Genomic DNA, 12,325 nt, shown 5'->3' on the forward strand with positions numbered 1-12,325 from the left:
TTCTAAGCAGATAGTAGTTTGAGTGATTGTAATTCTTCTGTCCGGTGTATCCCGTAGGCGTTCGCAGACACCGTGAGTAGTCAGAAGCGTGCGGCCGCAGATGGAGAGTGCCGCGAGGAGAGTCTGCTGCAGGAGACGGCCTCCAAGGAGGCTGCCATGGCGACACGCTTGGAGGAAGTGCAGACGGAACTAAAACAGTCCCGCCTCTCTCTGGGAAACGCCCACGCAGAGATCGAGAGACTCGGGTCGGACTCCTCCCAGTTGAAGAAGGTACGGTGGACCAGCCGATAACGTTCGTTTATTGTAACTCGGAGAGTTATAATCTGCTCACTCTCTTGAGTCTCTGAGTTACATTTGTACACTCTGAGTTACTGAGGATTTTATTGTTTATCTACTGACATACATCATACATAATGGGTGCTGAATCAATTATTTCACATAACTGTAACTAGTGCTTTTCTTTTTCTTTTTTTGTTTCATGGCCTGCGTCTGATAGCCAATAATTATGGTGGGTCGCAGTACGGCGTTTGAGAACCACTGGTTTTTAATATTTGGCGTACTAAGCCCAGTGACACAAAGGCTATACAGTAGCTTTACATATCGATGTTCCACACAGGAGTGCGAGTGTCTGGAGGCGGAGAAGGGCCACATGAGGGACGAGATGAAGGAGTTCAAGGTCCGAGAGCTCCGTCAGCTACAGGACAACGGGGAGCTGGAGGAGGAGAACACCTCGCTGCAGAAACAGGTGTCTGTGCTCAAGGAGAACCAGGTCAGTGAAACCCTCCCCCAGTCTCCATTTTACTACATTTTACCGACGGCTTTCTGAAAAACCTATGTTTCTATGTCAGTGGTGCTCAAACCTTTTCATGTCAAGGACCCCCAGAATGATATGCATTTGGCCGCGGACCCCCATCTCAAAATATTTTGTTCCAGGGACCCCCAGGGAAGCAAATATTAGAGTAAAAAATATATATTCAAAGATTTGCCCCACATTTTCACAATTTTTCAAAAATAGCAGATCTACAAGCTCTGTAGATCTGCTATTTTTCAAGTTTAAAATAATGGTTAAAGAGTGGTCAAAAGCTAAGGTGACACAGATGCGTTCCAGGTCTAAATGGGTTAAAAACACATCTGACAACACTGTGACAACACCTCATTGTTAATGTAACTCTTAGGAGTGTTAAAATGGAACCAAATGGACCCTGGCGCTGTGTGTGTGTGTGTGTGTGTGTGTGTGTGTGTGTGTGTGTGTGTGTGTGTGTGTGTGTGTGTGTGTGTGTGTGTGTGTGTGTGTGTGTGTGTGTGTGTGTGTGTGTGTGTGTGTGTGTGTGTGTGTGTGTGTGTGTGTGTGTGTGTGTGTGTGTGTGTGTGTGTGTGTGTGTGTGTGTGTGTGTGTGTGTGTGTGTGCATGTGCGTGCCTGCGTGTGAGTGTGAATCTTGTGTTTTTGTATGTGTGTGTGAGGGGGGTGCTTGTGAATGCTGATGAGCTTCACTTAGTGGCTGTCAGTGTGTTGTGCCCGAGTTATATTCTAAATATTGGGTAATGTAAGGGCCTATTTTTGTTGAATTTATGAATTACTTTAAATGACTTGGGCTGCGTGTTAAAGGTACTTTAAGGGATATGTTTAGTAAAAAGAAAATGTATGTTCAATTCAGGATAGCAATTTTATCCAATCAAGAGAGACAAAGATGATTTATAAAGTTCCAATTTTATAGTGTTCCAGTTCTAAATTTGTCTGCTCATTTCCTTTCTCTACCATGAAAAATAGACGCCTTTAAATATCGTGTCAGAAAATTCATGTTTATTATCCAGTCGGACCATCGAAGAGACATCCATCGGCTTTATGAGCCTGCGAGTGTGAGTAAATCTATGTTTGTGTCACCCTGAAAAATATGACCTTTCCTTGGAGGGTGAGAGCGAGCTTTGTTGTTTGCAGTAACCCAACAGCAGCGTAAACTGTTTACAACGGAACAAGGAGTTCCGGCACATATTTTACTAAGTATGTGTTCCGCCACTTTCAAGCTGTTCGCCACAGTTATATTATGAGCAGCAGTGTTGTTTGTTTGTGTACATTGACTGTGCATGCCATGAATATCGAACAGTTTCCCTGTAGATATACAGTAGCTTAACCACGAAAATAGGCAATCTGTAAAACCCAGACTTTTATCCATCCATGATACTGTATAATCCATAAATATTTTTTTTCTAATGGTAACTATTGGGACAAAATCCAAACTATTAGTTTATGGATTCTAAACCAAGTAATGTAATTGAAGAATACTTAAACTTGAATGTGTCCTACTGTATAACCAACTTGAACCTCAGCAAGACCTTTCAAATCTAATAAGTAAAGATATGTTTTAATTATTTAACAAATGACCCGATAATTACGAAGAAATGCTGCCTAACAGATAATTCTTTATACAATGTAGTCAGTGACATGGAAGTCATTTATTATTAAATACTTGAACATAAAACATGAATCCCTAAAGCATGCATGGTGACTGTAGTGTACTGTAGTAGTACTAATATTTTCTTAATTTGACCTGGTGTTCATAGACATCAGGCTTTATCAAGATGAAACTCCAGCACACCTTTGATGTTGTGTTTGCGTTGTCTGTTATTATTATTTTTCAACAATGTATTTATTTTCCTTTTTTACACACACAACTGACAATACAAACATACAAAAAACAACAATGAACATTACAAGACAATTACTGGTATAAAGAAAGCAAAACAACAATAATAACCACAAAACCCCCCAAAAAAACAACAACAGCAGCACTGCGTTGTCTGTTATACTGGAATCTGATGAATGTTGTATACATGTACTCATGGAAAGTTGATATGGGTCTCAAGCCTTCCCTGTTAACTTGATATCCTTTACCCGTCTCCTTGAGTGCCTGAATCGTGACTAATCAACAAGGTACTTGATTTACATGAACAGGATTTCTGCCAAGGGGAGAGACAGATGAGTCTAAACGACAAACTATTCAAAATTGGTAATACTGGACCGGTGCCCTTGGGGAACCTCCATGCAAGTTGTAAATACATGGCAACTCATTTATGCAATACTTCTTTACCTGATGTAGTTGTCAGGCCTATCTCACATGTTCTCATACGCCGCCCGCCACTTACGATAATTGGTCAGTGCAGCCTGTGTGATTTCTGGTCTAGAGGGCCGGGTGCCGGTCAAACACACAGATCTGAATGCCCGCTCCCGAAACATTGAACAGGTTTTTAAACTGTATTTAATTATCATAGGGTCCGGGAACTCCCTGTGGTCCTTGACAGAGTTCTAGTTAAATAAATGATTGACAATAGTTTAGAAGAACCAAATTGACTCTTAAGGTCGCTGCACACTGCTGTGTTTTTCGGATCTTTAGCAGCGTTTTTCCATGAATACTGACGTGCTGCTTTGTTCTCCCAGGTGGAGTTCGAGACCCTGAAGCTGGAGGTGAACCAGAAGGCGGAGGAACAAGACGAGCTGCGGGCGCAGTTGGACGAGGCGGCACGCCTCCGTCAGATCGCCGAGCGTCAACTGGATGAGGCCTTGGAAGCCCTGAAGGAGGAGCGCGAGCAGAAGAATAGCCTGCGGCGCGAGCTCTCCGCCCTGTCCCTCAACCCCTTCGACTCCGTGGGGAACCTGGAGCTCCACCTGGACCAGCTGGACGACAGCCAGGATGAGGGTCCGGGCGGAGAGGGAGGCGAGGGAGGGGAGGACCAGGACAGCGGCTATAACAATGGCCCTGGCTCCGCTCCCCATTCTGGTCGGCCTCCTCACTCGGGCGGCTCCAGGTCCAACGGCCTCATCCAGCAGCGCTTCTCCACGCCGCGGAACAGCGATGTGTTCCTGCGCGCGCCCACCTCCGGATTGGTGTCGGACCTTCTGAGCGAGCTGCATTTCTCAGACAGCCAGAAGCTCAAACAGCAGCTCATGCAGGTTGGTTGGTTGGTTGGTTGGTTGGTTGGTTGGTTGGTTGTCTGTCCTTCAGCTAAGTCCTACGTGGCCGGTTGTTTGTCTGTCCTTTGAGTCGTACTAGGCTGGTTGTCCGTCTTTCATATGAATCCTACCAAGTCGGTTGTCCAGAGTCCGAACAAGCTAGTGGTCCGTCCAGATATCCAGAGTATACACTTTTACTCAAGAGGATACAAATGGAATAAAGTGTTTAATGTTCTGTTGTCCTAATGATGACAAAGATATACCCACCACAAAAACACTAGCTTTTATTGCATTTTATTACCACCACTTTTATTACTTGCGTGGTTCCAGACCATAGACCTCCCCCCTCTTTACTGAGTGGACTGCTTCTCTGGTCTGGCATTGTGTTTTGAACCTGCTGTTTTCCCAGTTGACAAAGCAATTCCAGAGCGTGGGGGGTGGGAGGAAGTGGGGTGTCATCTAATGACTAGTCATTAGATGACACGAGCTGTTGTTAAGCTGTGTGTGCAGGAGCTGACTGGTGAGGAACGTAGTGGTGCGAATTATCTTTCATTTCAGCAATGGCAGACTGAAGCATTCAGTGTGATATATCGGGCTATTATTTATATGTCTGTAAGTTATTTACCAGTCAACCTCTCCCAAATAAAGAGGAAGAGGAACATAATAATTGTTTGTGGTCTAGATGTGAGGAACATAATAATTGTTTGTGGTCTAGATGTGAATGTCATTAATGACATTTTTACAATGTCAGCTCAGCAGAACCCTCAGGCGGAACACCACATCCGCGTCTCACTGAGTTTAACACTTTTACTGTATGCTCACACCGTTACTCGTTTTTTATTTTAATCATTATTGAGGAAGCAGAGTAAAGAGCCTTATTTGCGGTACACTGTGTGGCTGCTGACAAAACAGATCTATAAGCTGAACGTGATGCCTTGTTGGCTTGTAGATCAGTAAAATGTTGTCAGGCAACACGGTTGTGTGATGGAGTATACACACGGGACATACATTAAGTGCATTGCGGTTGCCAGACAGGTTATTCCTGCTTGACCGCTCCCCTTTAAAACACGGATGATGACTAATGTATGCAGCTACTTCCTGTTCTAGACCACATCCTGTTTGAGGACACGGACGGAGGACTGCGTCTTTGTTCAAACCACCACAGTGACGCGGCATCATCGCACCCATCCTTCCATCTAGCATCGCTCACACCTGTTAATTAGGCTCCATTAATAAAGCGTACTTTAGAAAATTAAGAATGACCTTTTAGTACTGCTCTTTTCCTCAATGACATGTATAATTCATAATGTACTCAGAGAGAAAGGGGGTTGGGTGTGTGAGCGTCTGCCCAGCAGATGTTGGGAATGTGGGAGCCGAGATGTCTACCTCGCGTGCTCCTTTTACATAAATAATGCAATCAGATGAAAGGCAGTGGACGGTGAAATATATGTTTTAAGGCCTTTGAAATATCCTTATGTCTCCTGGATAATAATAGTAAACAGGCCTGCCATGGCCTCGTCCTGAAGATTAAAGTGAGGAACCACTTAAACCCTATATAATTTGTTATACGACAAATAGCAAAAATAGCAGATATACAATCTCTCAACACGTCACATTGCACCGCATTGTGAGCTTGTACTTTTTTTTATGACAAAAAGCACGTCATGTTGAAAGTTGAAAGTCTTTATGAAATAAGATGATATTGACCATAACAAATAAAGAACGGAACCAGTTCTAGAACCAAAGTTATTTTGGCGGAAAAAGGAGTAGTAATAGTAGTAGTAGTAGCTACACTGCTACAGTAGAGGATGAACGGATAGCATGAACACCATCTATTTGCAACGCCCCCGGTTTGATTCCCACCACAGACCTAGTATCATCATTATCATTAGTAGCATTATCATTATCCCACTCTGCTTCCACCTCTCTACACTCTTCACATCTACAAAGCTAACAAAGCAAAACCTGCCTAAATACAATCTTTACATAGGGTTTGTGTTCAAATCTTTCAAAAATGATTCAAAAGGTCACAATATATTGCCAAAGCTTTGTGAACTTCTTTTATAAACTTTTAAAAATAGAGTAACCAATATTGATTTGAATAACCCGAAACATTTCCAGAGGTTTTATATTTCCGTCTTTTCTCTCGTATTAGGCGGAGCGGGAGAAGTCCAGCCTGACCTCCACCGTGGAGGAGCTCCAGCTGCAGCTCGTCAAGACCAAGCAGCTCCTGGGCCAGCAGGAGGACAAGGTGGGCTCTCTGACACAGCAGCTGGAGGCGGCACAGGGCCGACAGAAAGCGGCGGCGGAGCGTGAGAACAATGGAGACGATGACGACGACGACAACGGCAACAACAACAACGGCAGCGACTTCGACTACGAGCTGGACGCCAAGAGCACGGAGGTGCTGGAGGCGCGCATGCGCGCCGCCAGCGACGAGCTGCTGCTGCTGCGCGAGGAACTCTCGCAGGCCGGCGCGCGCTACAGCAACCTGGAGCAGCGCTGCAGGCAGGAGAAGGAGCGCTGGCGGTCCGAGGCGCAGGAGCTGGCCGACAAGATCCGCCAGTGCATCAAGTCCAGCAAGCAGGACCAGGACCGCATCGGCGAGCTGGAGAAGGAGATCGGCGCCACGCGCCAGGTGGCCACCGACCAGGAGGGACACCTGAGCGTGGCCCAGGAGGAGCTGCTGGCCTTCTCCGAGGAGCTGTCCAACCTCTACCACCACATCTGCGTGTGCAACAACCTGACGCCCAAGCGGGTCACCCTGGACTATTACAGGGACGGGGCGCGAGGGGGCGCGGCGGGCACTCCGGGCACCGGGAGGCGGTCGCACCACCTCAACCCGCAGGTAGGTTAATGATTAATGATCGCGAAATGTGTAATTGTCACGCAGATAATTACTATTTAATTGTTTTTGGCATTGAATGTTGGAGTCTGTTTGGCTTTAGGTTTTGTAAACAAAACATGCACAGGACAGATAACAAATATAAATAAATATTATTTATTTATTAAATAAATAATATTTATTAAATAATCAGAATAACCAGAATTTATCTGAATAAATATAGGTCATATTGAATAATTATCTATAGTAAAAATAGCTGATCTACAACCTCACAATACGTTGCATTGCAACACATGATGAGCTTGCAGATCTGCTTTCTGAAAATGTTTGAAACGATTTCAAGCGTGATTTAGGCAGTAATGGTGCCAGTCCTCCTGCCCACAGGCACGGGGGAAGCAGCAGCAGCGCACCAGTGAGCTGTTGATCTCCAAGGCGGCGGCGTTGCAGTTCATGGGGGACGCGGACGGCGCCGGACACAACGGCAGCGGCGACCCGCCCAGCTGTCCAGGGTCTCCCACCCTGGACTTCAGGGACCCTTCCAACGTCCGCAACCTGGTGGCGGTCATCCGCTGTCAGATCAAACATCTCCAGGTAGGACCACAGTCTTGTCAGATCTCGAGGTTTAGCACATCGAGAGTTTATCAGTGGACTGCTACTGTTCTAAGGGGGGATTATCAGGTTCCCTTAAACAAAATAATTTCAAATTAAGTGATTAAAAATACACCGTGGTTTGATCACCAAAAAAACGTACATCGGCAGAGTATGAAAAATAAATAAATAAAAGGATAAATAACATTGTACACTACAGTGTATTGAAATTCAAAACGGTAAATGTGTCATCATTCTCCTTCACTCGTCCACTTCCCTGGGTCTCTCATTTCCCCCCATGTTTGCTCTAAATGAGTATGCATCCTGTCATTGTAGAGTGGAAGGATGTGAGAGAGAGAGAGCAGAGGAGGTGAAGTGAGAGAGTTTAACTAATGCAGGGTGGCAGCTGCAGAGAATCCCTCCTCCTCCTCCTCCCTTATAATCAGTTCAGGGTGCCCCTTTTGCTCTCATTTTCCATATAATATGATGCTCAAAATGTGCATACTGATGACTAAATAAATACTTTGCCATCCACACGTTTTGTCTTAATCCAACTGAAATATATTTTATCCCTAAGAATTGAAAATCGAATTGAAAGCTGATAATTTGCATATGATGGTTACATAGGCAGGACTAGAGAGTCAGTAGACATAACGCTGAGCCCAGACAGTTTGATGTGGTTGAGTCTCTCTAGGAACGGGTCACGCCCTCAGGACGGCCTTGACCTTAATATAACCTGCGTGCAGGTCTGACTAGCTTAGATAATTAGAGAGTGGAAGTTGAGCTGCACATAGAATGTTTCCATGCATAAAAGGATGTTCTTGTCATTTTGTTATCTTGCATTTTTAAACCCTATATATAGGGCATAGCAGTGGGCGTGGTTTTCTGGTTCCACTAAAAAAAATCATCAATTGTTTTTTTTTCATAGAGATTTACAAAAATATTTATATAAATTATTGTAATCCTAGAATCAAGCCATCCAGGATCCTGCTGAATTGTAACTATAACACCTCTGATTCTGTGAAGACAAAAATAAAGAAAATTAATATTTAATCATGATATGAAAAGTAAAAACTCACATGTCATAATAATATATTTGTGCTGAATGTTGCTGTAATTTGGTAGAGATATATATGTATTTGTTTTTTTCCTCCCAGGAATGTCAGCAGATGTCTAGTCTAGCACACTGTTGATCCCCTGCAGAGAATGTTTCACTGCATAACATATTTCTGAGCCTTTTAAGCAGATTGTTTGGCATTTAGTTATGATTAGCGAACCAATAATTGGACACGGGTGGAGTGAAACACTTAAAGATTATGTCAAGATTTCTCAAAGATGATTATTCTCTCAGTCACCTAATGCCCAAGAGCAGCGTTGCCCGTGAAACAGAATTTTCTTTGGTTGACACTGATGTCTGAACCTCTTTAAGCTATTAAGACCTGGAACGCATCTGTGTCACTTTAGCTTTTAAGTTTTAACCACTTTAACCATTATTTTAAACTTTAGCTATTGAAAAATAGCAGATCTACAAGGTCATAGCATGGCACCGAGTGCAGCGCTACGAGCTTGTAGATCTGCTGTTTTTGAAAATCGTGAAAATATGTGCAAATCTTTGAATGAAAAAAATTCAGATGCTGGTCGGCGGCAAATTACATATAATGTTTGGGGTCCTTGACATGAAATAGTTTGAGAACCACTGATATAGAAACATAGGTTTTCCTGAAAACTGTCACGATTTATGATTTAAGTTATTTGTAGAATCTGGTCGCAATGGGTTAAGGCCTGTGTCAACTTCCTTTCTGCTCCCTAAGGTGGCGGTGGACCTGTGTCGGCAGAGGGGCGCGCTGCCGTGCTCGGCGCTGTGCAGCGGCATCGAAGCCGATCGGGATCCCGAGACCCTCCTGGAGGAAGTCCTGAAACTGAAGTCCCTCCTCAGCACCAAGAGAGAACAGATCGCTACACTCAGGACCGTCCTCAAGGCTAACAAACAGGTAGGATACTTATACATGGACACCATTTAGCAGACTCTCTTATCCAGAGAGACTTACAATAAGTGCAAGATCGGAGTAAATGTCTACCAAGTAAACATCACACCGTCATTTTAAACAACATACTATCTAAAATATACAAATGTAAACAACAAAAACCAAATAACAACAAATACCAAACATTATCTGGCTGCATAGTGCATAAACATACAAGGAGAGAGCTATCAGGGTGAGGTTGAGTCTGAAGAGGTGCCTTTTCAGACTGTAAATTGGGTAGTAGTGAGTCTGCATTTCTGACTGATGGGGGAAGGTCATTCTACAGCTTGGGACTCAGCCAGGCGGGAGAAGAGTCTAGTACGTGTGTGAGTGTTGTCCAGCTGAAGGCCAAATTATTCTTGGAGCATTGTGAAAACCTTGTCATACATACTTATGGCCTGGGTAACGGGTACGGTCGCCCCTTTTCCATCTCGCCCCACTACTCTACCTAGCTGTAAATAACAAATTTCATGTCGGTGATTATATAAAAGGTTTTATATTCATTTATAATTGTTAAGTTCACTCTGTATATCCATGGGCATAATAGCATCATGATGCCATTACAAAACATGGGCTACATATGGAAGAAATGTGTTTAATAAAACGAAATTAACCTAAATTAACTTAATTAAGCAGTCTGTCCCATGTTATTCTTCCTTGATTTTACAGAGTAAAACTACTATACAATCAAATAAATCTGTATACAAGATAATTTCATATTTACATTAACACTTTTCGCGGGGGTGAGTTGGTAAAGGGGCGAGTCATCTGGTATTCTACATACATTGACGTCACCAGCTCATGTCCACGAGGACATCTGCATAATAATTAATTGGATTAACTGTTGCACCCATTATCACCAGTGTTTAGAATTGGGAGCGGGCAAAAACTGGAAACCAGTGAAGTGAATGCAAAAGCGGGGAGACATGTGAAAACACCACATGCTGTCAGTCATGCTGTTTGCCTACGCTGGGCAACAGATGTACAGGCTAACAATACTGAAAGGCCTCAGCCTGTCAGCCGTGTCACTGAAGCCAGGCCACATTTGGTGTTTTTGGCTGCTATTTCAAGGACGTAGAATGGACAACAGTTTTTTCACCCTTTATTTATACGGGGTAGGTTGAGGTTTGTGAAAGCTCTTTTTCTCCCTGCTTCAAAATCACATGCACGTTTAAAACTGGGAGCTGCCCTGTACAACCACAGTCCTATTATTACTGTTGCTCACTGTGCTGCTCCACAGGAGCAGTTGGGGGTTCAGTTCCTTGCTCAAGGGTAATTCATCAGCTGTGACTCAGGGAGGGTTGAGTGTCAGTCATTCACCCAGACTTTGGGAATCTTTTGACCACAAGCGTACTGCTCACTCCAACCTTTAGGCCACCGCTGCCCCTCTGTTGTTTTTACCATGATGCTGCTGTCAGTCAGTGACCTGACCTCAGCACACTGTAATCCTTTAGGAGGATCAAAGGTCAACGTCAGTGTTTTCTTTGTGTCACTGAGGAACTGGGGAACTGGGAGAGACACTGGCATAGCCCTTTGATCTGATTCTGACCACTAAAAAAAGTAACCATTATTTTGTTGGCAATTATTCTATTGATTTATTTTTTTGATTAATCGAATGATCAAGATGTTTTTTAAATATCGAATCGTTTAGTCCGATTAACCCATTTAGGCCTAAGGCCGATTCTAAAAACGCCTCTAAATCCTGACCTAAGTTTTCTGAAAAACTTAAAATATTTATATAGCATATTTATTTACATTTTTGAATACTGTACAGAACCCCAAAATGTAAAACAACAAACAAAGTAAAACACCAAAAGGGGTTCCCGCCCAGAATGGGCATATTAGACCTATTTTATACTTGATTGTACAACACTCACACACAAATAGCGGAAATTGCTGATCTGCTTGCTTGTTATGAGCTTGTATTGTGTGTGTTATTTGATCTATTTCCAGTAGAGTTTAGTGGTTCAATCATTTCCCCTCTTACTGTAATATGACCCTAAATGCTAAATTTAGCCTCAGAACTGTCAGTGTTACTGGTGTTTAAATGACTAGACTAGATAATGTAAAACCGTGTGGAAATCTTTGATTGAATGAATAAACATATGTTGACATAAGCAGTGTCAGACAGTGTGGTTGCCCTATTTCTTGTCATAGGCACAGTTGTCACAGTGTCCTGATGTGATTGATGTGATATAGGTTATATTTTCATGATGGCGTGTGATCTGCTTCTGTTGTGCTTTTTCACACTGTGAAGCGCTCCCCTTTTACAGTACACACACAGACACACTGGTCTGATTGTCTGCTCCATATCCACCTTTATAAAGATTCAGACTATAATTAATTTAAACGCTAATTTCAACCCAGCATCCTGTTTTGACATTCTGTCCTTTTGTCCAAATGTAAAAAAAAAAAGAGAAAGAAATGGCAGAAAACAGCAGATTTTCTCTATTCATACTCGTAGTACGATGGTGTATATAGGGCTTAACTTTCAGAATGCATGGGATAGGCAGAATTTATAGACATAAAATGTATGAATTGTTCAACTAACTAGAGATAAGTTACTTTTGAGATGTAATAGATTTCACTTCCCTTGTTAATTTGGTTTGACTTGCACAGACTTACGTTACGTAATCTGTCTGGCCGGGTTCTGGGCCCTTGAACTCAGGCTGGGCTGTCTGTACTAGACTCAATATATCCTTTTAATTGTTTCAGACGGCAGAGTTGGCTCTGGCCAACCTGAAAACCAAGTACGAGACGGAGAAGTGCATGGTGTCGGAGACCATGCTGAAACTGAGGAACGAGCTCAAAGCACTGAAGGAGGACGCCGCCACCTTCTCCTCGCTGCGCGTCATGTTCGCCAGCCGGTAAGCCTTTGTCAGTGCTCGGTTACACGGGTGTGTGTACTGATCACTCTTAGA

At 43.4% G+C, this 12,325-nt stretch overlaps 1 protein-coding gene across 1 annotated transcript in view; it reads left to right on the top strand.

Moving 5' to 3' along the window:
• The window catches only part of LOC310861465 (protein bicaudal D homolog 2), a 28,333-nt gene that overhangs the window by 8,741 nt on the left and 7,267 nt on the right, over window positions 1-12,325 (top strand). Inside the window, exons 3-9 of the mRNA XM_083768910.1 lie at window positions 58-270; window positions 617-769; window positions 3,435-3,947; window positions 6,103-6,795; window positions 7,177-7,383; window positions 9,192-9,371; window positions 12,120-12,271. Coding sequence (XP_083625036.1) covers window positions 58-270; window positions 617-769; window positions 3,435-3,947; window positions 6,103-6,795; window positions 7,177-7,383; window positions 9,192-9,371; window positions 12,120-12,271 — 2,111 coding nt within the window. The remainder of the gene's footprint in view (window positions 1-57; window positions 271-616; window positions 770-3,434; window positions 3,948-6,102; window positions 6,796-7,176; window positions 7,384-9,191; window positions 9,372-12,119; window positions 12,272-12,325) is intronic.

This window comes from Protomyctophum parallelum, assembly GCF_964188405.1.
Source record: "Protomyctophum parallelum genome assembly, chromosome: 7".
In the NCBI taxonomy this organism is placed as follows: Eukaryota; Metazoa; Chordata; class Actinopteri; order Myctophiformes; family Myctophidae; genus Protomyctophum; species Protomyctophum parallelum.